Genomic DNA, 25,771 nt, shown 5'->3' with positions numbered 1-25,771 from the left:
AAGATTGAGAAAATACATGTACATTATTCAAAAGGCCTTTATTTAGCATTCCATAATAAAACAGAACGAGTATATTTTACTTATGTGTTATACACCTTCTAGTAATTTCAATAATTTTCTCCACTATTATTTCATTACAGAATTTTGAATATCAGAGCTTTCATAATGTTCTTATATATCACATAAGTTTTAGATCGTTCTATGCTTTGAATCACAAGGATCTTTAATTTTATGTGTAGATGCTCGATTATTTATAGTGGTCACCGATATTTTACACGTACATGCTGGTTTTAAGTAACGGAATTATCGATTTTACTTGTACTGCTACTAACAGCGTTATCATCTGCTCCTGTTTTATTACTCACTTCATTAATTTCGTTAGATTTTGCTTTATTTGAATCAATGATTAATTTATGATAGCAGCTTTTTGTTAAGGGCAAATGTGGAGCTATTTCACTTGGTTCTGTAAAGAGGGATGGTGGTACCTACGCAAAATTGAGTAATTAAAAAATGGAGTTCAATTAATATCGATGCTAAATATATACAAGCACTTACTCGTATTTCTTCAACCTTAGCTTCTCTCGATGTATATTCTCGCAATAAATAGTCTTGTCCAAATTCATGATAAATGCGAGTATCGTTTATTCTTAACATTACACCATCAATTCTTAGAAAATATCTTAACAAAATGAAAAAGCTAGCTGGCATAACACGCTGTCCAAGTTAATAAGAAAGATTATAAAAAATCTAATAAGTTATTTTCTCTTATCATTTTATTAAAGGGAATATCAACTTACGATCTTTACAGAACAAACAGCAATGCCATTATCATGAAGTTCATCTTCAAATAGAGTTAGATCATGGTAAAACAAAATTTTGTCCCTTCTTCTTAGTTTATCGACATCGATTCTTTCATTAGTTTCTTCAATTTTGAAATTAGATATTGTACCGGAGTAAGGAGTTGTGAACGTCCAATCAAATGGCTTTAGTTTCTCTTCCAGATATTTCTTGCTCTCTGCTCTATTTTAGAATCATATTTATTTAAAAGAATAATGAAATATAAAGAATAATAGTAAATCGTAAGTGTTTTTACCTAGACTCTCTCCAAGCTTCTGCACAAGCCAGCTGCACATTAATTTTCCCATTTGAGACAGTTTTTAAAGCGTCCAAGGCGTTGAACTGTATAGTAGCACCATCTTGATGTTTTAAAGTGAGTATATTATTTGGAAATACCATGTCTGGCATATGTGGTAGTTCTAAAGTACGACTGAAACTATAAAACTGATCATAGAATACAAATCTTCTATGGTCCTATAATTAATAAATCACATTTATCATACTGGCAGAATTGGCAAGGGTCACCATCTTTGTCTTCACAGCCATCTTCATTTACTGAGCATTTAGAATGTAATATGTGTGATTGTGTGTATTTAATGTGCCACGGTGGAAAGACATGTTCTTCCTGGTTAACAGGAAGTCTTAAGATGTCAATTCCACCATGGATTCTTATAGCTGTCATGATCTGAAAATATAAACAATAATAAAAATACAAACAAATAGAAGACTTGCTACAGCCTTTAATTTACATAACTATTTATTAAAATAAAATACTTTATATTAGCAAGTTACTATAAACAGAGAAAGTAAATATTATTAATTCAATGTTTATAAACAGATTGGAGTAAATAGAGTTCATACATGTAGGCTTGACAATTTTGTCAAAATCGTATTATTTTTTATTTGTTGATATCATGTGTAAATTGCAGCAGTATTATTTGTAATCTTTTAACAGTTATTCGATCATTTCGAAACTTCACTTTCATCAATAACAATCTGTAACCTATCAAGAGTAAATTGCGTCAAACTTACAAAACTTATCCGTTAAACCTGGTCACAGCTTTAATATCCAATTAACATTGTATATTTCGTTTCAATTATCTGGTGATTGTTTCTGTTTTCCTTTGAAATTTCACGCTCTTCGGCCTTAATGGATTTTTCTCGATCGTAACGATCAGAATCCTTTCGTAGTACTGCATTATCGAATATGCATCAAATGCAACAATATATTGTTTTGAAACCTATATCGTGGAGAAAAATAGAATTCTATACTCATTTCGTATCAGTTAATTCAATAGTACGCGACGATATTATTAATTCATTATTTATTAACGTATATTTTTTAAATTACTACCGAGGGGCTCTAATTCCAAGCGATACGCTCCTGAAGTCAAGGTTATACAAGGTGTCCTAAAATAAATGATATGAAGAACGTTCTGGGTGTTTGAGAATTTTATGAATTTTGTGAATTTTATCGAAAATGAAACCTGAAATAAAACATATTTTACCTCATATTTTGTACTGTTCTTGTTACTTAAATTAAAATCGCGGCTCTTTTGTTCGTGTCAGTGGCTTTGAGTCACCCTGTATAAATAATATGACGCTAAAGGAATTATCAGTATAGGTTTCATCAATGTTAATACATAGTTCATGATTATATATTTTCGAATATTGGCGCCAAAACGTATTTCTTCTCTATAAGCTTGCTACTAATTCTACAGCTTTTACATTTTTAAATTAATATCAGTTAAAAGCTGACTGAATTAAAACGCAGAAGATGCAGAATTTAGAGTAGAAAAGCAATGAATTAAGAAATCAGAGGCGTAATGGCGTGTGATGTGTGGCCATTCGCGTTTTAAACGCGTGATATAAAAAGATAGTACATCAGTGAGAGATTTAAGTTTACTCTTCGGTCGTTCTTCAATACGGAAATAACTACAGCTATTGGAGGAGGTTCGAGTGGATCTGATCAGTTCTCGTTGGGAGTCTGAGGTGGTTACGTTATTCTGCACGCAGCGCGCATAGAAATGACGACAAAAACTGGGGATCTATCTGTGGAGTTTGTCCAAGGAGACGATAAAGTAGACGAAAAAGTGGAGAAGAAAAGAATCTTGCGAGAAGAACATGTACAAAAAATGAAGTCAATCGCTGGTCATGTTGGGCTTTTAATTGCTCTTATGCTGTATACAGCGGTTGGTGGTTTGGTACGTCATATTTTTGTCATTTTAAATATTAATATAATTTTAAATATTCTTTTCCTTGTATTTGACTATATCTTCCTTTAACTAAAAGTGTCCTCATCTTTATGTCATTTTAACTTTTGCAGAATTAAAAATTTGCAAAAGGAATTTTATGCACGGCCACTCTATTTCTATTATAATGTCTAACGAATGCACGAATTTTCTCGATTGTTTACTTACGAAAGTTTACGCGGTTCGCCATATTTTTAGAGATAACAGTAGTTTGGACTTCCAGTGGATATCTTTATTTTTAGCAATGGGCCAATCGCACGGTCCGACGAGATTATCACAAACTTCCTCTGACGAACGTTTACGAATGTTAGTTTTAATGTTATAATATAATTCTTTAGGTCTTGGAAAGAATGGAAGGTGATTAATGATCGCGTTGAAATTTAATCTGAACAGTTCAAGTATCGACGACAAACGATATTTAATTGTCAAATACTTGAGATTCAAGAGGGTTGAAAAGTCGTCTTAGAGATTGCGCTGATATCGTTAAATATTTGTTTTAATAGATCTCTTAGGAAAAATATTTATAGGACTTAATATTTAGTTTATTCTTTCTGTAATCAGTTTAAGTATTTAATCCAGATTAGTTAGACGTCTTTCAGAAAAATTACGTTCGAAAACTGCATGCTTATCTTGGCTAAGCTAAAGATATACTATTAGTATTATATTGTCAGTATTACATAGTAAGGAGGTATTCTACAGAATATGACGTCCTCATATCTTTAATGAGATCGAATCTATTCACGAACTGAATTTTAAAAAATTTTTTAATTCCTCAAAATCTATTCTTTACAACACGAGCCATCTAGTGGCAATATCTGTGAACTAAAACACCTGCTGCACTAGGGAGGGTTCACAAATACACAATTTTTATACCTACTTCCTTTTTGCCTTTTAGTTCGTTATTATCACCGTTAGATGGCGAGCTGAGAAAAAAATAATTTTTAAATACTTCTTCTACCTGAAACTTTTTAAATAAATCGTATCACTATAAGGGCGCGTTTCGTTATTCACTGGCAGAACTGCTAATACATATTGTAGATGACACACATTAACGCACCTTAAGCATAACTGATATAGCAGAAAATTGTATAATCTTTCTTATCCATAAGTCATTCTTATATTTGTTCTCAGGTCTTCCGACACATCGAGCTTCCGGCGGAATTAACGCGCCTGGAAAATTTGCGCGCGAATTTACGAATGCAGAGACACTTGTTCGTTGACTCTATTTCGAACAATACTGATGTTTCAAACTTGCGAACTTTAGTAAGCTTGTTATTAATGAAAGATACAAACTATTGATAAAGTAAGAATAGTATTAGAAATTATCTTATTGAAGGATATTTGTAGGTGAGCATAAAATTACGTGCTTACGAAGAAGCTGTTCAGGAAGCAGCACAAGGCGGTCTTCTGGTAAGTTTTGTAGCAGATACTATTGATCGAGAAGATCGAAGCTTATCGGATCTCCCGCCGATTGTCACTGAAAGATGGAGCGTTCTTCAAGCAGTCTTTTTTGCAAGCACTGTCTTGACTACGATTGGTAATATAATTCATTCAAATGAATAGAATTAGGATTCTATAGGATGCTCCCGAAATTATGGTGGAAGAGATATTTTTTCTAAAGTAATATTTTCAGATATTCAGATATTCATTTGTATTTATTTTTCAGTTCCACTATGATTTGGGAAACATCTTCTGTAATAATGAGGAATTATGTAACTATATAATACACAAGATCAATTGTTTGAATGCATTTTAGGGTATGGAAATGTTGTACCTTCAACCAACTGGGGCCGAATATTCTGCATCTTCTTTGCTTTCGTTGGCATACCACTAACATTGATAGTGATTGCCGACTGGGGAAAATTATTCGCTGCAGCTGTGGTTAAAGTCGCTCTAGGCATCAAATCAAAGCTTCCGTTTCGTATTTCTTTCTCTTGTGTGCCATCGAATTCTACTGGAAGGCGATCCCTTGGTAATTTTAAGAAAACCGAGACACCCTTTTAATATCACATAATTCTCTTATTGCAAAACTGATGCAGTATATCCCTAAAGTATGTGGCCATGACATCGTATTCTACACTTCCTAAGGATGAAAGAGGTCATGTAGACATAGGTCCACAAACTCTTCCTCTTCGAGATAAAAACAGCTTTTGTTTGTGAGAAAATATTTTAAAAACACTTATCCAAAGAACTTATCTAACAAAATTTCTGGGAATGATTTCCTTATGGAATAATACGCGCTTGAAATCGACGCTTCAGACGCTGTCGAAGATGCTCAAAAAGTTCTGGTGTATTTCAAAAAACAATTTCAAAGTTTGGCCACCTATTTCTGGGACCCCTGTATATTATCAATTTTTTATTTGTTATATTTTCCCCGCAGGCGCAGTAGCAGCGATCCTTCTCTTGTTTTTGTACCTCGCTTGCGGAGCGGGAATGTTTATGTTGTGGGAGGAAGACTGGAATTTCTTCGACGGCTTTTATTTTTGTTTCGTGACCATGACTACTATAGGATTCGGTGATCTAGTGCCGAGTAAGTAACAAACATTACTACAACCGTCATTCATTCCTAGAACTGTCGAGGACAGTGTGAGTATGTACATGAAACATAAACATCGTAGCGCGATAACTATACTTTATTGTACACATGGAGCCTCGGTAAATGGTACAATGATGTTTGTGTCCGCGCAGTGCGTGTTTATACATTTATTATAGCTACGCTTCGTATCGTCGATCGTACGCAGAGAAGCCGAAATACACGTTACTGTGCACACTTTACATTCTGGTCGGTCTGGCGTTGACCAGCACTATCATCGAGCTGGTTAGACGACAGTACACGCAGTCCTGGAGAAGATTGCAGAGGCTCAGCGGACCTTTGGCTGAAGCCATTCGGAAGCTGGGCGAACAGGCTGGCGGTGATATGTCCGCTTTCCATTCAGATCTCAGGCAATTATTACCTCGTTTACAGTAAAATTAGAAGCACAAGAAGACCAAATCTATTAATTTCAGGAAAGTATTGACAGTGATATCAATGCCGCGTCTGAAGTGGTCAGCTTCGCTCAGTCGTGGAGACTCAAAGGACCAAGAGTGGGAGGAGGCAGTGGAGGCAGTACTTCGTGATATCGCTGCCACCGCGAACAATGCGCAACCAAAGAAGAAACCAATTGTTCAAATCGTCATATACGAGTCCAGCGTTTAAGATCAATATTTATAATCCATCGTTATTTCTAAATCATACACTCAAACAATAGAAATTACTTTATTACGCTTGTTAGTACATAATTTCAAGCTCTGTTTGAAACAGAACAAGGAGAATAGCTTGCCCTTTCGTGGACGTCGACTATCTACGTTCGAAACGTTGTGATTTTCCCGCGGTGATTGCACGCGCAAGTGCGTGAAACCGCGAAGGCGCAGAAACTGGCCGAACCCTCGGAGTTCGATAGATAGTCCCAATGTTGAGCCGAGTAGAAGGACGAAAACAATAATTTGTACAGAAGCAGTCGCTAAATATAGAAATTGCAAAGCTGTTGCAAAGCACAACAGGAGACGTTGTTGCTGCGTTTTTAGTCGGCTTTCGTCGCAGTTACACGGTGACGGTCGGCTCTCCGGTGATTCAGACCATCAAAATATGTCCCCTCTACAAAACGACACCGAGAGGCCCTCGGCTATCGTGTGCATCGCGTATCGTGTGCGTATTCATGGAAACGAACGACCAAGATGAGCTCTTATCGCAGTAGTGTTCGCACTTGACAGTATCGCTTGAGGAAAATTCTGTGTGCGTGTGACACACGTTCAGGATCAATCGGCGAACGTGTCAGCTTGACGGGAAAAAAGGGAGAAACATCGAAAGAAATATTCGAGTTGGATAAATCTATTCTATTTTCTCGATGATTTTTTATTGTACTAGTCTGACACGAGCTTATAAGGACTGTTTACGAATTTATGTATATTATTTATATCTGCGTCGCAGGGATCAATAAGTGTACAAAAATAACTATTTTTCAATATTGACTGAATTTAGAGAACCTTGGCCCCAAGGTGGCACGAACGAAAATGTGCCCTCCACCCTTCACCTCGCGTCAACCTCTAACAACCTTCGTGCGTACTAACTGGCGCGGCAAATTTGAATACGTCATAGTATGAAATTTTTGCTCTCAGTTCTCGGGTCAGTCTGCAGAGACAAGTGCCGCATGAAACTTCGATTTTCTGTCAATGCGACTTTACTGTGATTTGTTTTATTCCAGTTTATTTGGAAGCAAGCTTCTGGCTAATGTGCAGATTTTATTGAAGTTCTTTTCTTGTTTAGCAAATAAGTACAATGACTGGTGTTAAAGACCCCACCGAGCCACCAAAGAAAGTGGAGGAGGTAAAGCCAGAAAATCAAAACAATGCTGTGATTAAATTGGGAATTGCGGATTTCCAAATCCAATCCATGCAAAGCATTCTCGATTTCTCCAGGGACATGGCTGAGTCTCTCAGGTGATGGGGCGTACAATCGATTTAGCTGTTTTAGATTGAAAGTTGTTCATTTTTAATTGTTAAATAACGGTTTTACGTCTATTTCTCAGGTTGTTTATAGAAGACTTAAAAGCCCGAATTGAACAATTTCGAGAGCAAAAAGAATCTATACTCGATCTGTTCTCTATAGAAAAATGGACTCAGCGTGAACAGTAAACTAGAAGCGCAAAAGTACAGATGTTTTTTTTTTATAGATTCATGTTTTTAAATGCATTCAAACTGAGGAAGTCCCCTAGTCTAGAACATCAAAAAATTGTGTTACTTAGAAGCTTGTTTCAGAAGTGGAGTTAACAATTAAAAAAAAGTTATCGCCTCTGTTTTATATTAATATGTTGATTAATTTGAACGAAGACACTAATTATATTCATGCCAAATATGGATATAGCTATGGCCGGGACCACAGAAGAAAAAAAATACCGAAAGTTGATCAAAAGGGGACTTTTTATTAAAGAGACTTCAAGAAATATTAAATTTTTAATATTTCCAAGGCTTCAAACACTTAAAAAGATACTTTAAAAAATCGATTTTTTCGAAGGTCTAGACTAGAAGACCTTCCAAAGGGATTTAAACGGATGCTATCACAAATATTGTGCATGTTTTACGATCGTTTTAATAAAAAAAAAAAAAGAAAAAAAATATACTCTAAAGAAACGATCAATTGCCATTTATTTTTCAGCAGACCTAAGTAAAGAAAGATAAATTCTAAGAAAATTCATGTCTGGAAGGTAACGTTCACATTTCAAATTTAAAACGGTTTTTATCGATATGAGAGTCGTTCCGGATGCTTCCGCGATATATCGATACTGTAAGGACGCCATGACGGTTTACAAATACCGCCAATATACTACGTTGTAACGTTCGCGTCTTCGCTTTAACCGCCAAAAAACGCATAACGGTTTTTTGAGAATTTACGGTAGTTTTTCTAAAGTCGAATGTGTACAGGTTTCTTATGATAGTTTTATATTTTCGTTTATTCAATCTCGGCCATCAGTATGCCCAGTCAATTCTGTTTTCTCTGTGCGAGTGATGAAGGCGTCTTTTTGGACATTACAACCGATAATAAACAAGTATTTCACAAACAGTTCGAGACTTGCTCGCTAGTTAAGGTATGTGCATTATATATTTACACCTACTGTTTATGTACTCTCGCGAATCGTCTCTATGGTGGAGCATACTAACTCCGATTAATTCTCAGCTTGATTAATGTTTAAACGTTTATCGGTAGTTATCACATGTAGAACAGTAAATTTTACATTTAACAAGATGTTATTGATTTGATCGTTCTGTATCTTAATTCTAAAAAGAACAAGTTCGCTATCTTTAGTTTGTAATAGGTTATCTAGTTCAATTAGGTGTATCGTAAATATTTGTTCGAGCAATTTGCACGTATTATGTTATTCATAGAGGAGAAATTACTTAATTATAGTATTGTTGAAATGTTTGACGATATCAATGAGTCCGTTTGTTACAGAGTACAAGAATGTATGTTTAATTTTAATATTCTGTAGGTTAACCTCTCAATACTAACCTTAAGGGCTTAAGTATACACCAAATTGATTTTTGTAAGTACTCTTGATACTTGCTTTCATTTCATTTGTCATTTTTTTTGTTTATTGAATTTTTATATTTGAATATACATTTTGATTGTTTTGGACAGTGCAAATATAATTGTAATGAAAATATTTTAATGCTTTTTAATAGACTTGTTTTTATTATTTAAAACAAAACAAGCGTGAGAAGTAGAGATGAACTTGTTCTTAAATGTGATACAGAGCAATGAATTGAAATATATTCTGCTTCACATGTATTTATATTATTTATTTGGAATATGTTGTAACTCCTATTTTCAGTTGCACATAATATTATCCTTATGTTTACTGTTTTGTAAAATTATTTTTGTATCTGATTTATATAATATCAACAATAAATAATTAGTGTTTCTTTATATAGGTACCAACCGTAGATCAATTACCAACAAAATTATGTCACAAATGTGTGTACGAATTAAATCAGTGTAGTATATTTGTAGAAAGATATAAAGATACTATAAAAGAAAGGACGACCAAACGCAAGCAGTGCTGTAGTTTGTGTTTTGAATCCCCAAAAAAAGAATATATTTTTGACCTACATAAAGATAAGAATTCAAAACACAGTTCATTTGACAAAATACAAAAAGCTTTCAGCAATGATGTAAGATATGTCATATATTAACGTCAATATTAAACATGCTATTAACTATCTGAATACTCAGTTTCTTGTGATTTTTTAAACTTATTAAACAATTTTTTTGGAGTTATTAATAAGTGTTATGAATAGTGTATTATTTAGTAGTATTGTAGATTCCCTGGACGTAATTCGTTTTTATCATGTTATATAGAAATTTACTATAATTATATAGTATTCAAATAGTTAATGCAACATCTCAGAATTAAAACAATGAAAAGTAAAATATTTGAATTAATTTAATAGATTGAGGAAGATGACTACAAATTTATATGTTTGTCTTGTCGTTACAAAGTGGATGTACTGCTAGATTTGAAAAATGTATCTCAAGAAATTGCGACCAAATTGAATGATGTAATCACTGAAGGGATAGATTATTCAACTTTTCCCAAGGTAATTTTTTTTATAGATGATGTCGAATATTAAATTTAAATGAGTTTTGTGTAATATATATTATTTGTGTAATTACAGATAAAAACCGCTGTAGTAAGTCGTAAAACTACTACCACTGAATCTGCTAAAATAATTTCAAATACATCAGAAGATTCAGATCATACATCAGGAAAAATGACGCGAACAAGATCTCAGAAAAACAAAGTAAGCAGCAAACAACTGAGTGCGAAACAATCAAAACCTCAGAACAATAAATCTCAAACCTGTGACGAATGCAATACTTTGATTGAAGCTGATAAGGATACACATAAAGTTCGAAAAACAGGAAAAACTATATGTAAAAGCTGTTGGTCGAAAATAAATAAAGTAGAAGAAGTTGAGAAACAGCAAAATATTACAGAAACCAGGTCCTGTAAAGTTTTCCTAAAAGATGTATTAAAAGACACAGCACTGAAAGAGCAAAAGCTTCAAAAAGTCGAAGAAAAAGTTCAAACTAAAAAACCACAAGCAGTTAAAGAGACAAATTCAACAGAGGAAAGTAAATCTCGCAAAGCAGTCAGCGACACTGAAGTCAGTGTGACTAGGCAAGGTCAGAAGCGTCCTATAAGAAGTGCACGATCTGAAAATATACAGGCCAAGGATAAGCTAAGTAAAAAACTGAAAACTATTGCAAAATCAGACGATACAGATTCCAAGCAGTCCGATCCAAAGACAGAAGTGTCTTTGGATAAAAAAGAGGGTGCGCCTGTGTTGAGATCAAGAGATCGAAAAGCTACTACGGTTACTACTAGCCAAACTTCTGATTCGGATCCTGTTAAGATAAACGATGGACGTGCAACTAGATCTAAACGAACGATAGAATCGTCCTTATCCGACGCAGATATTGATGGTAAACGTAATCGTAGCAAATTAAAGACAATTTTAGCGGGTAATACTGCTTTAAAAAATATTAGCATAAGCGAGGAATCGTCATCAAACGAAGAGCCTGTGCAGAAAAAGAAGATAAGATTTTCAAGTGCTTCGCCCGTTACGATCGATTTAACAGCCGTTAAAGGCAGCGATACTGACAGCAGTAGCAAAAGCGGGTCGCGAAGAAAAAGATTGGCGAGAAAGGTATCAAAGTCTCCAGTGGAATCAAAACCATCGCCAAAATTGCAATCCCCTGAGCCTGATGATAAAGATTCTGTAGAAGAAGAAAGTAAAGTGTATACTTGTAAAGAATGTCAAATTACCTACGCAAACAAACTTCTGGGCTTGACGCACGAATTAACTCATTACAAACAGCTACAATTGGAATTGGAGAGAGTCGTAATCGAAAGTGCGACAAAAGAAACATCGGAGTCGAACGAGACAGCTGACGATCAATCCGAAGATCAGTCTGAAACCATAGCGATCAGGGTAGACGACGACGAAGACGAGACAATGCCTGAGGCGAGTACTTCTAATGAAAACGAGCGCGTAACGATCAGTTCTGAGAAAGAAGATAAGGTTCCTTCTGAGAAAGATATAGGTGAAGAACTTGTTGATGTAGAACTTGTAATTAAAGAGACCGACGATGACCAGAGTCAGGAAGTTGAGAAGGAAGCGAAAGAACAGGACGCGGAAGCGAAGGAAGTGGAAGTAAAAGAAGCGGAAGCAAAGGAAGCGGAAGCAGAGGAAGTGGAAGCAAAGGAAACAGAAGCAAAGGAAGTGGAAGCAGAGGAAACGGAAGCACTGGAAGTGGAAGCAAAGGAAGCGGAAGCAAAGGAAATGGAAGCAAAGGAAGTGGAAGCAAAGGAAGCGGAAGCAAAGGAAGTGGAAGCAAAGGAAGCGGAAGCAAAGGAAGCGGAAGCAAAGGAAGCGGAAGCAAAGGAAGCGGAAGCAAAGGAAGCGGAAGCAAAGGAACCACAAAAAGTCGAAAGTCCAAAACAGGTAGCCAAGTCGCCAGGTCGCAGAGGTCGGCCGCGGAAGAGTAGTTCAAGAAAGTATAGTACTAAACGGGGTAAAAGAAAAAGCGATAAAGTTGACGATGGAAGTGCTGGCGAAGCTGCGGAAGAAAGTACTGCAAAATCTGATGAAAATGAGGATATTTCACTTAGTCAAACTGAGGATGTAGAAAAAGAAGAAAAGGCAGAGGAAAAGAAAAAGGGAAAGGAAAAGGAAAAGAAGGAGAAGGAAAAGAGTGTGGATAAAGAAAAGGGAGAGAACGAAGAAAAAGTAGAGGAAGAAGAAAAGGTAGATGAAAAGAAGAAAAGGACTGAAGAAGAAACGGTGGATGAAGTAGAAAAAAGACTTGGAAAAGAAACAGTAGAGGAGGAGGAAAAAACAGAAGAAAAACATGAAGACGAAGAAGAAAAACGAGAAAAAGAAGCCGAGGAGGAAACCAGAGTGCAGGAAGCCGACAAAGAAACAGAGGAAAATACAGAAGAAAAGGAAAGCGAGAGCAAAGAGGAAACGATTTGTGTAGAAGAGATCAGTGAATCAGTTGACAAGGAACACGCAAATAAATCTCAATCTAGTAAAGACACCAGTAGTGTTATAGAAATAGAAGATGTGGACGAACATAAGTCTAATGAACAGAACGAAACCGAGCAGAAGGACGTTGAGATCGAAATGGAGGTGATCGCTAATAACGATAAAGAGGATGTAATGGAAATAACAGCGATTGAAACTGTAGAAGACGTGGAATGCTGCGACAATAACGATACTCAAATTAGTCAAGTAAATGGCGACAACTCTATGGAGTCAGAGCCAGTAGTTGAAGAGGTAGACTTGGCAGAGGATGTAGACCATGGTAAGGATGGTGTCGAAGTAATCGAGGAGGATGCCTGCAAGTTGAACACCTCGAAACGAAAACAATCGACCAGCGACTCCGCTAATGTGGCAGCGGAAGTCTTGCAAGAGGTCCTCGACTTGGCAAGCGCCGAAGTGCAAAATCGACAAGACGTCGCAGACGCGGCTGCTGACAGCGAAGCCGCTGAGGCAGAAACTTTGGAGAATATTTCGCGTGAGATACAAAATAGCGTTGACATGCCGTCTTTAAAAATTGACAGTACTACTGTGGGGAATGAGAATGATTCGGATTAATTTTTACCAGCCTATTCATCACATTTTGGTCCATAAACATAGGGTATAATTCTTTATTATCTTTTATTTACACACAGATTTTCAGTTCTAGCTGCTTCCGTTACCCAAAATTGCTAATTTCGTTATCATTTATTGAATAGTTTAATTGTCATATATAAAGTACATAGTTATATATTCTTCATCTTATTTTAGAATACGAGTGTTTTTTCTCCTTTCGTAGTTTCTTTTTAGGAAGTGGTGTTTGATATATGCGTGTGTAAAAACACGAATAATAGAATTGGCATGCACGCGATCTATTGTACAAAGTGTAGTTTATCTTAATCGAACAATTTTTATAAAATGTGTAGATCGTAGTATTCTGTATGATTTTTAAGGCATATATAATGGAAGAAACATCATTTGCTATAAATTGGCAACAAACTTTTTGGTAAAAGATCTTGTTTATGATTATTGTTTCTTCTTATGAAATTGTGGGAAATATTGAGAATAAAAATCAAAAAGGAATATAACATGATATTATAAAGAGAAAGTACTTTATTAAAAAAAAAAATTCTCATTTACTACTTTTCTTGTTTTTTGCCTAGAGAATCATAAAGATAATAAAATCATAAATGGGAAAAGAGATTCAGTTGTCATAGTATTCATAATTGTAGAATAGAATTTAATGTACGATAAATCCTTAAGAGTATCAGTACGTATATTTTTAGGATAATTGCTTTTAAATTGACTACAATTCGTTTCAGTGAATGAGTTTTTCTCAAATGAATTTTAGCACTCGCTACATTTAGCGATTGATTATCGTCTCATTGCTTACAGTGTATATTTTTTAAATAAATAAATATAGAACTGTAAAAAGTTAACGTAGAAAAAGTAAAGGTAGCAAAGGAATTTACCTTTGCATACTGAATACAATATAAAACATGTAAATTTAACTGTCAATTATTCTGTGTTGTCTTCATTGTCCTCGGTTTTTAGCAATTTATTTTCCTAGTAGTATTTCTACTTAGGAACTCTCATTTTTTAAAAAGACCCATTCATTTGTTTATCTATTGTCTAGATTGTGTGAGAGACTTAGGATGTAATAAGATTAGTAATAATTACATACAAATTGTTTTCAACATGAATTGTGACTCATTCTGATAAACGAAGATGTCGATGGAAAATTATGTATTATGTATTACCGTTATATATTTAATCTAAGATATTTTAGAATTGTACAATCGTTCGTGTGCAATGTATTCTTGAAAATTATTCGAGGCTCGTTTTGTCGTTTTGTCGCTTAATTTTTAATCCTGCAATATTTGCGTTTCCCAGTCCTCTTGAATTTTTATTAATTACCTCTTAGGAATTGCATTGTTATATAGAGAGGGTTGCACGAGGTATTCATTATAAGTACAATCCTAAATTCGATGTTAAGGATTAAAAATTGAAATAAGCGAACCAAATGTATGAATTTGACGTGTATCACGAACAATATCGTTATTTTAACGAAGAATGTCGAGTGCATTAATGACATAATGAGCGTCCATCGTTATATGTTCCAAGTATTACTTAGTGTCGGACCATTTATTCATGTTTCATGTAATTGTCTAAGCTTTTCTCGAGTCAGAGTTGCAGCGAACAGCATTCAGTATTTAAGGGTTGCAAAGATTTATTTGAGAAAATGTATTATGATCCACTAATAATTGAAAAAGGTTTAAAACATTAATTCAGAGGATTCATAAAAATTGGTAATTAAAAATTGATCTCTTTACCACCCTTTTGATATAAAAAATTTCAAATTTCACTTATCCCTGCGTCACGAAAGATACAGCGTCTATCTTCGAGAAAAGACTAGAAAATGGCAAAAAGAAGACACAGCCGCTAATAGTTTGCGTTATAAATACAAAACAAAAATACCTGTAGCATTAAGGTCAATATCATAAGATTTCTTTAAACTCTGAAACTCAGTCCTTCAAAAACGACTGGATTGAGATCGTATCCTCTGACTTTTCGCACGGTACTTCTAACTCCGACTTCTCATCTGAAACATAAGTTCGTGTTAAAACTGAGTCATCGATCAGAAGAGTAGATACAATTCGCCCTATCGAAGCGATCGGACACTTTTTGTCCCCCAAACGAATTTTTTACGCCACTTGGAAGATAGCAATTCCAAGACAGTTGATGTACATATATATAATCCCATATAATGGAAAGTCTAACAAAAAATAAGCATTAAAAATACTATTAATGAGTGTGCCATGTAATCGTGAATCGATCAGAGGATTATCGAAACGTGTACATAACGTAGATGAGTGCGTGATGATTGGCGAATGGAGGAGCGTCTCTGTCGTGAAAGGGTGCAAAATTGTATTTTACCGTCTGCCTCCAGGGCCCAAAAGATCTGCCTAGAACTCTTCCACTTGCACAGCTTTATCGTCGCCTCTTGATCGTATTCGCCGCAGCGCGTGATCATCTTAAAATACTCCTCGATTCTCTCTTGCCCTGCGCGGAAGAAGTCTTTAAGAGCCTTCTATCTCTTTTAAATTGACCATACGCGACAGATGCGTACTGAAACGATTGTATTTCTACGTCTATTTGTATTTTTAAGACAGCAAAGTGTCTGCATGACGCGACACAGCACTCCCTCGCTATAATCTCGTTGCACTTGCTACACCCTAAAATTATGTAGAAACAGTTTTCCATTTGTGCGCTGTTGCACAGAATTTCATATGTGATAAGTGGGACTCTAAAAGCGTAAATTGATCTAGAGAATGTTCCACACGATAAACTCGCCGAGCAGCGAGCTTATATCGGGGAGGCACTGTGCTCGCGTGACACGGCGTATACACGTTTGTTAGCTATGTAAATTATTAATAAAAGGATAGACCACGTTTCTAAAATAGCTCCGTTTCGCTGAGCACCTGCTGTATGAAATGTATTCGCTTGACGAATGTTATCATTTTGCGTTCTCTGCAAGAAGTGTATTTTCCAGGGCGAAAAAATGTTGCGTATGAAGCATGTATATACCAGAGCGATTTTTATAAAACAACTTTAGCAAATCAGTTTGATAAGTTGTTACGATAGATCTGTTACATTAAGTAGAAACTATTTATTCAGCTCCCGGACCGAATACATTTCGTACAATTCATCTGTTTCACAGTTTTATCACTCGAGAAAGATGTCGGAGATAAGGTCACCTTTAGAGATCCCCGCGATGCTTCTAGCGCGGTCAGCTTCACGCGACAAATTGAGCCTGTTGTACAGAGCCAAAGCACTCTCTAAATGCGCGGTGGACAGGTCCAGTTTGTTCTAAGCGAGTGAATATTAGCGTTTAGTAGTTGAAGGGATGCTGCAATCAGGAGGGAGCTCCACGTTTCGATGACTTGGATCGAGGAAAATTATTTCAAAATCAAGGACTACGATAAGCTCATCGGTCGACTAATATCTCTAGAATTTTGTACCGAGTAATACAAAATTGACACTTTTCTTTCCCTTCCAATAAATATAATTTACACACCGGAGCTGCCTCCTTTTTGTGCCAAAGAGGGAAGAATAATGTACTCACTAAAGAGCGACTAGATTGATTGCAATTAATATGATTCATAATGTTTTTAGAAGTAATAACACTATAATTCTAATGGTGTAATGAAATGTAACTTTATAAGGTGAAAGCATTTTCAAATTCTTTTTAAAGTTTGTACGTCAACCAGAATCATCTGGTTTCAGTCTATCGTGAAACTAGATGTCATCTTTTTACGTCCTTAAACTTTGCAAATTTTAATGGCACTGAGTTCTTGTAAGCTTTGGATCAAGAGTGAGGTGCAAGATATGAGCTGCCTATTTATTGCACCATAAAAGGATAAGATAAATGACAAAAATTGTATAAAAAGTGAAGCTACCTCCCTACTGTCGCAAACCCTTCAATTACCCCCTTCATTTTTATCTCCTCTTTACGAGGCGAGGATATTATATGATTTAACCATTTAAGACACCAATCAAATAGCGATTATTATTTGTACCGCTTCTTTATACACCCTCACCGCTGTAACCTATATTTAAGTTGCCTTTGTACTATCGTAGTTATCGTAAATAAGTTAGAAAAGTACTCGCTGTGGTCGATTTATTTCTTTTTATGTACCTGACTCAAATAATGCTCGCCACTGTAATAGTGGGCGTCGGCGAGTCTTTGGAACAGGTCGAACTTCTCGGCCACCTCTCGAAACATGCGCAAATGTTTCTCTGTGTGATCGTTGTCGTCCAATTGCTGCAGATATACAGGGTATCCCGTTTTAATTTCTCAGGGTAAATATCATAAAAAATACGAAAGGTATGAAAAAATGGTTTAGACAAAAGTTGTATGGTTTCGAGGGGGACATATGCTGTCATTTATTTGACTTTGCCACGACTTTGGAAAAGCCTACAGAAGTCAATTAAGAATTTTTAAAACAAAGTATTTTTTGAGACATGTGCCCTGGAAAATTAAAGTAGGACACCTTATATGGTGAAAATGTAGACAAATTTTGTGAGAACTATCGATGGGTGGAATTCAAGTAATTTACTTTGTAGGCAAAGGCTAGTTCCATGTGGGCGTTGCAGATTCCTTCAACATCTGGTATCCTCTTGGCGAGGGCTAGCAACTTGGAGAAACTTTGCAAGGCTCGTTTGATATCCTTCACTGCGACGTAGGATTTTCCCAGCTCGTATAAAGCCCCGTTTACGTACTCGCTACTGCCACCTGTATAAGTTTAGACGAATTTTATTTTTTATTATTATTGGATTTATTGTTATGAGGGGGTGGATCGATAGGACGTTCAGTAGCAGATGTTCATATTTTTTATTTTACTTTAAAATTTCTCCCATCTACGTAGAACATTCTGTATTTAATCTCAAGTTGAAAAATTTGGAATTTACTGTCTGTGGCTCTTTCTAAAGCTTCGATACAGGATTTCAAAGCCGAGTGAGGATCATTGGGTCGCTCCTTCCGAACGAGGATCAAGAGAGCTTTATATAGAAGGATGTTGCATTCTATGTGGACGGAAGCCTGTTTTTCTCCTAATTTTTTTGAAGCATTCCATGGTTTCCTCTCTGATGCTAGGCGAGCCTTGTCCAAGTAGTCTAGAGCTTCTTGCGGATTCTGTACTGATTTTTAATTATATAGTTTTCTCAGTCTAAGAGATTCACTAAGTGAAACGTAGGATAAAGGACCCAGTTTCCCAGTATCAATTTCTGAATTAATTTTTTTTAAATTTGGAAAGAAATATATAAAAAATATACAGTTTTCACGTACTTATACATGTAAAGAAACTCTAAATTTTACTTAAAAAATGTACCTAATGATTAAAATATTTTATATTTCTGTCCAAATTTTTAAAAAATTAATTTCGTGTTTGGGAATTGTCCTGTAGCAGTTTTTTGAGAGATTCGCAACCAACATTGTTGAAACAGAAATCGACCGTATAGATAACGCGTCATGCTGACAGTATAATTGTTATCATTCTCGATATTTTCGGCGGCGAAGAGAGCAGCTTGGTAGAGACGTTCGGCCAGCCACCACCATTCCCAGGTCTTCAACTGGAAAAACACAGCAGTGTCTAAAAGAGACATTGCTCGTGTTACGTCATCTCCTGGAAAAGTAATTCATTCGTTTGATCGATATAAATTATGAGTGTAATGTTAATACCGAAAGAATTCGTTGGTTTCGATACCCCTCCTCCTGGCTTCTTCAAATTTGACTAGTCCCTCTTTCAGTCGATCTATGAAATCCTTCTGGTCCTTTAAAAATGGTTTCTGCAATGTTATCACATCTGACGATTTTTTATTGATCCCTTCGTCGAGCCGCAGCAGCTCTTTCATGTGGTAGCCTGCTTCTTCGTATTCCTCTTCCTCGAGTTCTAAGAGGATTGCTTCGTGATAGGGCCTGTAAAATCTGTTTCAGTCGAAAAATAAGTCGAAATTGAATCGAAAAGGAATTTTTAGCAAGCTTCGTAGCCTTTTTTCTTTTATTAACGAGGAGAGCTCCACATCTGAAAATTTTCAAATTTTCAAATACTCTTGTTACCAAGTTTTTAAAGATTTAAATTTCCATGTTTTCAAATATTTAAATATTTGAATCTTCAGCTAGTGAAATTTAGAAATTTCCAAACTCGATAAGTTTCGAATTTTCAAATATTTAAAAGTTTTCATGTTCTCAAATATTAAAATATTCAAATTTTTTAATTTTCAAGTTCTCAAATATTCGAATACTTAAATTTAAGAATTTTTCAAATTCTTAAATATTCAAATACTCAAGTTTAAAAATTTTCAAGCTCCCAAATATTCAACTATTCAAATTTAAAGATGTTCAAGTTCTCAAATATTCAAATATTGAAACATAAAAATATTCAAATTTTCAAATTGTTCAAGAAACTACATATTTCCATGAGCATACAGGGTACATACAACTGCTAATATTTCACAAAGTATCGCTCATCCCCCGAAAAAGGGAGCTTTCCTCGAGCTGGCGTGTCAAGGAGGAGGACCTTCTCACTTCCTTGCGACTGATATCCGGGAGGGTGTCCTTTAAATCGGCCATAACCTTGTCCATCTCGTGCCATTGAGCTTGCGGCAGAGTCTTCAGTTTCATCAGTCGACACATTCCTCGTTCGCTTTTCCTGCTCTCCGAGCCGCTGGACGATTCCTTGTAATCACTCTTCTTTAAAAATTCCACTACGTCATACTGTTGCCTGTTATCATATCGCGTGGTCATGATGCCGAATAATTTCTGTGTCTTCCGCAGCGATGACGTTGAACAACCGTTTTAAATCAGCCTTCCTTCCTACTTTCCTCCGCGTTACATAAGGACTTCGCTCTTACAGCGGTTATTGCTCTTTCGACCGACTGCTCGACAACCGTACGTTATTACGTCGCAGACAATTCACCGATTACTAAGCACGACCTCATGCAAATCGCTATATACATAAAACGACTCGGAATCGTAACAATAAGCACAGGTGAGAGGGCAGGCTGACGGGTCTGGCGAAACAAAAAAACGACTGTATTCAGATTTCGCAGCGCAAAGGCTGCATAATTTATTGCATACGATAAATATCAACGTAAGTAAACATATTATATATAACTATACGCGTTACACAGTCGTCGTTCAATATACAACATTTACATACAATCCTAATGACCGAGCGAGACTGGAGTGTGCGCACGCGCGTCTGCCACTCGTCAAATACCCGCCAATCGTCCTTCATTTTCATTCAGGACATTTTTTACAGTCGAATCCCCTACGTCACGTCTTAAGCGGTCGCGGCTACCATTGGTTTCCTAGGCTCCAGCCTGATCTTGAACCCTTCGGCCCTCTTCAGGATGATGTCGGCCTGCAGCCTGAAGTCAGGCTCCTTGATCTCCGACTTCACGCGGAAGTTCCTCAGGATTGTCGACAGGACGATCTTCAGCTTGAGCATCGCGTATTTGCGGCCCACGCAGGATCGGGGACCAGCGGAGAATGGGACGAACGCGTAGTAGTGACGGTTCGCGGTGTTCTCGGGGAGGAAGTTGTCGGGGTTGAAGACGTCGGGGTTGGGGTAGATGTGGGGCTGACGGTGCAGTTTGAACGTCGCGACGACCACTGTGCAACCGGCTGGGACGACGTAGTCTCCGCTTGCTGGAAGATTTTGGAATTTAGTTGCAAATATTAGAACGTTTCTCATGGTCATTCCATAAGTAATATTGCTTCCTGTTTTATATTTTGATTTAGAAAGTTAGGAATCGTTTAAAGAAGAGACTCGAAGATTGTCTCGTAGGTAGGAAATGCTCTAATAGGTACAATAGAGAGTGTCCATGATGAAGCAAGCCACTTAAATATTTCCTCTGTTTCTAATGACACGAAAATCGTTCGTCATGATTTTAAAGACTTCGAAGGTGAAATATCATAAATGAATAATCTTTTGTGTAGTTTTTTAACATTTTGTGTTATTAAAAACAGAGAAGATATTTAGGTTGTTTGCTAGAGCTTGGACTCTCTGTATAATATTCGTCAGAGCTGTTATTAAAAATAAAAATAAATAATTTTCAGGAGCATTATTTATGGGATATGTTAATACAGTGTTTCATTGCAGTGAAACCTTGGCTAACTCATTAAAGTCAGAATAGATTAGAAGAATCTGAATTAGAAAGTAGAACTAATAAGGAAAAAGATATTAAGCTAAACTTTGTGATTCCTTCCGTATAATGTATCATAATGTACTAACCCAATTTCAAGTCTGTCTTAATGTCACGTGCAATGATAGGCACAGGTGGGTACATTCGGAGTGTCTCCAGCAAGCACCGCTCGAGGTACTTCATCTGCAAAGTGTCCTGGAAAGTGGCGGGTCTGTCGCTGTCTCCAAAGATCTCATCCAGCTCTTGGATGACTTTCTCTTGGATGTCTGGGTGGCAGCCCATCATGGAAAGGAAGAAACTGGATCCAGAGGCGGTCGTGTCGTGTCCCTGGTAAACGATACAGTTTCTCACATTTGCTCTGTTCTAGAAGACCATCTGAATAATAGACATCATTGAAATCTTACCTCGAACATGATCGTGCTAACTTGATCTTTAACTTCCTGCTCGCTGAGTACGGCTCCGCTTTGTCCAGCCTCGATCAAGAGGTCGAGGAAGGCTTGCCTCTTCTTCTCGCCGATGTCATCGTCCACGTCGAGATCGTCCTTCAGACCAACAGACTGACCGAAAGAGACACCCTCTACGACGGTGGTGTTCTGAAATTGAAAGTTCAGTGAAGTGAAAATGAAACGGGGAGCAGAATGTTCCTTTTGTTTTCGTTTTTTGGGACATTACCTTGCTGTCACCTTTCTGTTCACTGGTGTTGATGATGTTACGCTTTCCGCTCTTGTATTCCTCCTTCTTGCGCTGGATGACCCTCTTCGTCAGTCCGTGGATGATTTCCAGGAGTTTGATCTGGTCTTTGCCGTACTTCGTCAGGTTGAACAGCCAGTCGGGCCTGAGCCAGAGTTTCGTGTGACGCAGGTGAAGAATGTCACACATCCTAGAAATCAGTTAGGAAAAATTAATTGCTATTCGGTTTAACGTTTAAAGGTATGGTTTTTGTTCAGAGAACCTTCGAGACGCAATACCAGTTATAGTATCTTATTGGGATCAGAGAAGAGAGCGTTTAACGAGGAGACACTGCACTTATCGCATTTTCTATTATTCTTTTCGTTATTGTGACATCTTTCAGTAGTGAATGTGTTGATCAATCCACGAAATGGTATTCTGTCTCTTTAGATTCTTATTAACCTATTGCTAATATTAAATCGCGAGGCTACAACGAAAACCACCCGAATCCTCTAAAATCTTCCTTTGAGTAGAAAGTTTTCGATGAATGACTCCGTTTTCTAATTCTTGCGCAACAGCACATAAGACGCAATTATTAGCTCATATAACTTTCCCACAAGAGGAGGAAAGAAAGCGTTCGCGGAAGAGCTAGGAAAAGCGTAAACACATACTTCATCACGGCCATGGCATATTCGAAGCCGCTACTCTGCGTAGCCTTCGAGACGCCCATGGCGGTCTCCAAGAGGATCTCTACAGTAAGCTCAGACATGTAATTATGGCAATCGAACTCCTTCTCGCCCTCCTGGCGCATCTTCTCCACAACAGCACGGGAGTTGGCATTGAACAGGTCGATGAAGCTCTTGAGCACGTTCAGGTGGAAGGTCGGGGCGATCAGTTTACGGTGGTTGCGCCATTTTTGTCCTGGAAATTTGAATCCTCGTGTTTTTATGATTCGAATGAAATAGGAGGTGAATCGAGGATTGTATAACACAGCGAAAATGTGGGTACTTCTTTAATTAGTCGATGGAGAAAATACGTTTAGCGAAGAAGAAAGTGGAAGGGTCGATTAAGTAACAGCTTTTAGCGAGATATTACTGGATACTAGATACACAGGGGTATATAAGGTAAGAGTGAGAGGCTGACACTGTAGCTGGGTTTCCTTCCTACACTTTCACGGATAAACTGCACTTCACGTGAATCGCATTGCCGTAACGGCGCTACAACTTCGTGAATGTATAATTACTTTCAAAGGTTAATAGAGCTTGATCAAATATAGCGTAATAGGGTGAAGTAGATAGTGTTAGACACCTTGAATAAAATTTGGGAAACCATTTGCTCACCAAAAATTTATAGTACAGTATTTAAACAGCACGTATAGTATATGAATTTTTTGCTTTGCAATCACAGATATAAGGAATCTAAATATTACAAAGTTTTGGCTCCTGCTGGCATCTAGAGGTGCCTATCATTTTAATTATGATATAGAATTTAAAAGTACACTTTAGCGATGGATGTGCCTCCCAAATGAGACAAGGTATGAATATCCATAAACAACTGTTCCGAAAGTTGGTCCCATAGTTCGAAGACCTGTTTCAGAAAATAGGAAAGGGTGCAGGGGAAGGTCTACGCCAATGCGATGCTCAATTTAGGTGGTGGTGCATGCAAGAATGGTTACGTATCGGTATGCTCTGTTACGTTGGGCGAGTGAATGATCGAGAGAGTGTCATTAGTTGAAAAAACGACTATCATGACGGAAACTAGAAAGTTACGATAACAGCGCATGCGATTAGTGAAACTGCATCCAGGGTTCGCGAGAGACACCTCTTTCTCCTCAGCGCCTCTGTTTTCTCGTTTTCCTCTTTGCTCGCCTATGTAATTTCACTTGCTATAGGTGAAATTCGATGGATACTTGGTAAACATCCGCAACATATTATATCACATGTCGTTCACTTATTGCAACAGTGACACAACACTAAGTTTCTTCCTTTTTGACTGACTGGTTCAGGGAGAATATGTGTAGATGGTTCTTGTGAGCTAAATGTATCTGCTAAACTTGTGTCTACTGTCTAAAATTGTTAACTAAATGGTTCTTGTGAATAATGACGGTGTTATTAAACCTGCCAGAGAATTCTGTCCTATTTTGAGTAAAAAAAGATGCAGAAATCGGGCAGAACCTAATATTTTTATTCTTTTTAAAGATAAAGGGTGCCTGTAATCGTGTTATTCCTCGAGGTCTAGGAATTCTTGATATTTTTTCCATAGTAGAGGAATTGCTGATTATTCAGGAAGAACTCACCAGTGGAAATGAGAAGTCCATTGCCAAGCCATGGTCTAAAGAAAGCGTACTCCGCAGATTTGTCGATGTACACGTGACTAGAGAGAATCACCTCAACGTCCCTTGGGTCGGTCAAGAAGATCACCAATTTAGGACCAACCCATAGCTTGATAACTGAATCATACTCGAAGGACTTCTGGTACACAGTTTGGAAGATGGCTGCAATGCAACAAAATTTAATGTTAATAGTAATCGACATCCCTTGTCACTTCAATTTATACTAAATAAGATTTCTTCTACATAGAGTTATAGCTTTCTTATAAAATGCTTTTAGGTTTCTTTTAGAATTCTTGCAAACTTCCAGTTGTTAGCTTTCTTTAGAGTTACAACTTTCTTTTAGAATTCTTTCAGAGCTTTTTCTTAGAATTTTTTTTGAGTTTCTTTCAAATTATTTCCAAATTATCTTTTAAAGTTCTGTGAGAATTTTTCTTGAATTTTGTCAAAATAGATTTAGAATTTATTCTGAATTTTTTTAGCATTGTTCCAAGCTTTTGTTTTAAAATCTTTGTAAAATTTCTTTAGAGTTCCTTAACAAATTTCTTTAGAGTTTTGAATATACATTGGGTTATGATCAATTGAGAACCTACTGTCAGAGCTGCCAATAAGCTCAGCAGCGTTTCCAATAAGGGGTAAGCCAGCGGGTCCGGGAATTTTTTCAGCAAGTTCAATCATGTGGCGCCTGGAGATCCTGAAGTAAATGTAATAGAGAACGAGAGCTGGGATGAGCAGCGACAGGAAGACTGTGGTTGCCGAAAATCCTGCGGCCGCAGTGGCGGCCACAGATCCGGTGACTACTTCTGGTCCAGCTGTAGACATGTCTGATTTTATCTGAAAGCAAGATGTATTCTATTGATGCATGAAGACGAAGTATAGGTCCAAAGGACTTTCTCTTTTATGGACTCAGAAGAGAATAGAAAACTTAAACGACAAGTGGAATCAAAATGTGCTGAACCCTGATAAACAAAAGTAATAAGTAAGAGATAAGGACTAGAAAGAAAGAATCCAATTAAAATTACATAGGTTTTCAAATATTTCTAATTTTTATGAATTCTTCGATACTTGGATCTCTAAAATGTTCTCCTCAGGTGGTTCTCAAACAAAGAATAAATTTTTCGAATGAGTAAATCACGATTCCACACAGGATTAATGGTCACTTGTCGACGTCACAGCACAAGGTCCCGAAGGGTAAGTGATAGCACGGCGAAGTTTAGTTTGCACTGGGAAGAAAAATGAGGAAATTACTGGCACCCACCTTTCTGCACCACTCACACGTCGACTTTCTTGTCCGATGAACCACCACCGAACTGGTTGGCCAAGTTGCTGCGCGATCTCTTTTATAACCAGGCCTTTC

General features: G+C 36.9%; 6 protein-coding genes across 6 annotated transcripts; 3 read left to right on the top strand and 3 right to left on the bottom strand.

Annotated features, from left to right (window-relative positions):
- Positions 1 to 19: 19 nt before the first annotated feature.
- Positions 20 to 2,010, bottom strand: LOC143181164 (TIP41-like protein). Its single transcript, XM_076381439.1, has 6 exons — positions 1,870 to 2,010; positions 1,341 to 1,522; positions 1,094 to 1,273; positions 798 to 1,020; positions 556 to 714; positions 20 to 485 (listed from the first exon to the last, which is right to left on the bottom strand). The coding sequence occupies exons 2-6, from the start codon at positions 1,517 to 1,519 to the stop codon at positions 291 to 293; spliced, it is 936 nt and encodes a 311-aa protein (XP_076237554.1). The 5' UTR covers positions 1,520 to 1,522; positions 1,870 to 2,010; the 3' UTR covers positions 20 to 290.
- Positions 2,011 to 2,864: 854 nt separating this feature from the next.
- On the top strand, positions 2,865 to 6,418 carry LOC143182819 (TWiK family of potassium channels protein 7). The gene is made up of 7 exons (XM_076384073.1): positions 2,865 to 3,041; positions 4,221 to 4,352; positions 4,437 to 4,626; positions 4,846 to 5,061; positions 5,470 to 5,619; positions 5,831 to 6,032; positions 6,096 to 6,418. Exons 1-7 carry the CDS (start codon positions 2,865 to 2,867, stop codon positions 6,283 to 6,285), a joined length of 1,257 nt encoding a protein of 418 aa, XP_076240188.1. The 3' UTR covers positions 6,286 to 6,418.
- Positions 6,419 to 6,538: 120 nt separating this feature from the next.
- Positions 6,539 to 8,258, top strand: LOC143181170 (uncharacterized). The gene is made up of 3 exons (XM_076381453.1): positions 6,539 to 6,774; positions 7,393 to 7,565; positions 7,655 to 8,258. The coding sequence occupies exons 1-3, from the start codon at positions 6,715 to 6,717 to the stop codon at positions 7,758 to 7,760; spliced, it is 339 nt and encodes a 112-aa protein (XP_076237568.1). The 5' UTR covers positions 6,539 to 6,714; the 3' UTR covers positions 7,761 to 8,258.
- Positions 8,259 to 8,393: 135 nt separating this feature from the next.
- On the top strand, positions 8,394 to 17,373 carry LOC143181157 (uncharacterized). Its single transcript, XM_076381431.1, has 4 exons — positions 8,394 to 8,710; positions 9,555 to 9,794; positions 10,074 to 10,220; positions 10,299 to 17,373. Exons 1-4 carry the CDS (start codon positions 8,597 to 8,599, stop codon positions 13,284 to 13,286), a joined length of 3,489 nt encoding a protein of 1,162 aa, XP_076237546.1. The 5' UTR covers positions 8,394 to 8,596; the 3' UTR covers positions 13,287 to 17,373.
- LOC143182813 (uncharacterized) lies at positions 14,627 to 20,013 on the bottom strand. Its single transcript, XM_076384060.1, has 10 exons — positions 19,787 to 20,013; positions 18,974 to 19,194; positions 18,701 to 18,892; positions 18,180 to 18,407; positions 17,828 to 18,003; positions 17,407 to 17,532; positions 16,466 to 16,577; positions 15,645 to 15,770; positions 15,186 to 15,309; positions 14,627 to 14,686 (listed from the first exon to the last, which is right to left on the bottom strand). Exons 1-9 carry the CDS (start codon positions 20,011 to 20,013, stop codon positions 15,233 to 15,235), a joined length of 1,485 nt encoding a protein of 494 aa, XP_076240175.1. The 3' UTR covers positions 14,627 to 14,686; positions 15,186 to 15,232.
- Positions 20,014 to 20,304: 291 nt separating this feature from the next.
- Cyp4g15 (Cytochrome P450 4g15) lies at positions 20,305 to 25,691 on the bottom strand. Its single transcript, XM_076382151.1, has 8 exons — positions 25,673 to 25,691; positions 25,008 to 25,248; positions 24,382 to 24,579; positions 22,757 to 23,006; positions 22,089 to 22,296; positions 21,821 to 22,009; positions 21,506 to 21,743; positions 20,305 to 20,919 (listed from the first exon to the last, which is right to left on the bottom strand). The coding sequence occupies exons 2-8, from the start codon at positions 25,234 to 25,236 to the stop codon at positions 20,552 to 20,554; spliced, it is 1,680 nt and encodes a 559-aa protein (XP_076238266.1). The 5' UTR covers positions 25,237 to 25,248; positions 25,673 to 25,691; the 3' UTR covers positions 20,305 to 20,551.
- Between the last annotated feature and the right edge of the window lie 80 nt (positions 25,692 to 25,771).

Source organism: Calliopsis andreniformis, chromosome 1 (assembly GCF_051401765.1).
Source record: "Calliopsis andreniformis isolate RMS-2024a chromosome 1, iyCalAndr_principal, whole genome shotgun sequence".
NCBI lineage: Eukaryota > Metazoa > Arthropoda > Insecta > Hymenoptera > Andrenidae > Calliopsis > Calliopsis andreniformis.
Note: the sequence above shows the minus strand (reverse complement) of the source record. Positions and strands in the feature narration are given on the sequence as shown.

Bases quoted from the DNA above. Each gene is read 5' to 3' on its own strand.
- LOC143181164 (XM_076381439.1), bottom strand. From the start codon at position 1,519: ATGACAGCTATAAGAATCCATGGTGGAATTGACATCTTAAGACTTCCT. The intron at 1,274-1,340 runs GTATGATAAATG...TCAGTTTTATAG, and splicing joins GACCCTTGCCAATTCTGCCA to TTTCAGTCGTACTTTAGAAC. The intron at 486-555 runs GTAAGTGCTTGT...AATTTTGCGTAG, and splicing joins CTAAGGTTGAAGAAATACGA to GTACCACCATCCCTCTTTAC.
- LOC143182819 (XM_076384073.1), top strand. From the start codon at position 2,865: ATGACGACAAAAACTGGGGATCTATCTGTGGAGTTTGTCCAAGGAGAC. The intron at 5,062-5,469 runs GTAATTTTAAGA...TTTTCCCCGCAG, and splicing joins TACTGGAAGGCGATCCCTTG to GCGCAGTAGCAGCGATCCTT. The intron at 5,620-5,830 runs GTAAGTAACAAA...GATCGTACGCAG, and splicing joins ATTCGGTGATCTAGTGCCGA to AGAAGCCGAAATACACGTTA.
- LOC143181170 (XM_076381453.1), top strand. From the start codon at position 6,715: ATGTCCCCTCTACAAAACGACACCGAGAGGCCCTCGGCTATCGTGTGC. The intron at 6,775-7,392 runs GTGCGTATTCAT...TTTCTTGTTTAG, and splicing joins TCGTGTGCATCGCGTATCGT to CAAATAAGTACAATGACTGG. The intron at 7,566-7,654 runs GTGATGGGGCGT...TCTATTTCTCAG, and splicing joins GACATGGCTGAGTCTCTCAG to GTTGTTTATAGAAGACTTAA.
- LOC143181157 (XM_076381431.1), top strand. From the start codon at position 8,597: ATGCCCAGTCAATTCTGTTTTCTCTGTGCGAGTGATGAAGGCGTCTTT. The intron at 8,711-9,554 runs GTATGTGCATTA...TTCTTTATATAG, and splicing joins AGACTTGCTCGCTAGTTAAG to GTACCAACCGTAGATCAATT. The intron at 10,221-10,298 runs GTAATTTTTTTT...GTGTAATTACAG, and splicing joins ATTATTCAACTTTTCCCAAG to ATAAAAACCGCTGTAGTAAG.
- LOC143182813 (XM_076384060.1), bottom strand. From the start codon at position 20,013: ATGACCACGCGATATGATAACAGGCAACAGTATGACGTAGTGGAATTT. The intron at 18,004-18,179 runs GTAAATTCCAAA...AAACTTATACAG, and splicing joins TTTAGAAAGAGCCACAGACA to GTGGCAGTAGCGAGTACGTA. The intron at 17,533-17,827 runs GTAAATTACTTG...GTATATCTGCAG, and splicing joins AACTAGCCTTTGCCTACAAA to CAATTGGACGACAACGATCA.
- Cyp4g15 (XM_076382151.1), bottom strand. From the start codon at position 25,236: ATGTCTACAGCTGGACCAGAAGTAGTCACCGGATCTGTGGCCGCCACT. The intron at 24,580-25,007 runs GTAGGTTCTCAA...GTTGCATTGCAG, and splicing joins GCTTATTGGCAGCTCTGACA to CCATCTTCCAAACTGTGTAC. The intron at 20,920-21,505 runs GTTAGTACATTA...AAAATCTTCCAG, and splicing joins TAAGACAGACTTGAAATTGG to CAAGCGGAGACTACGTCGTC.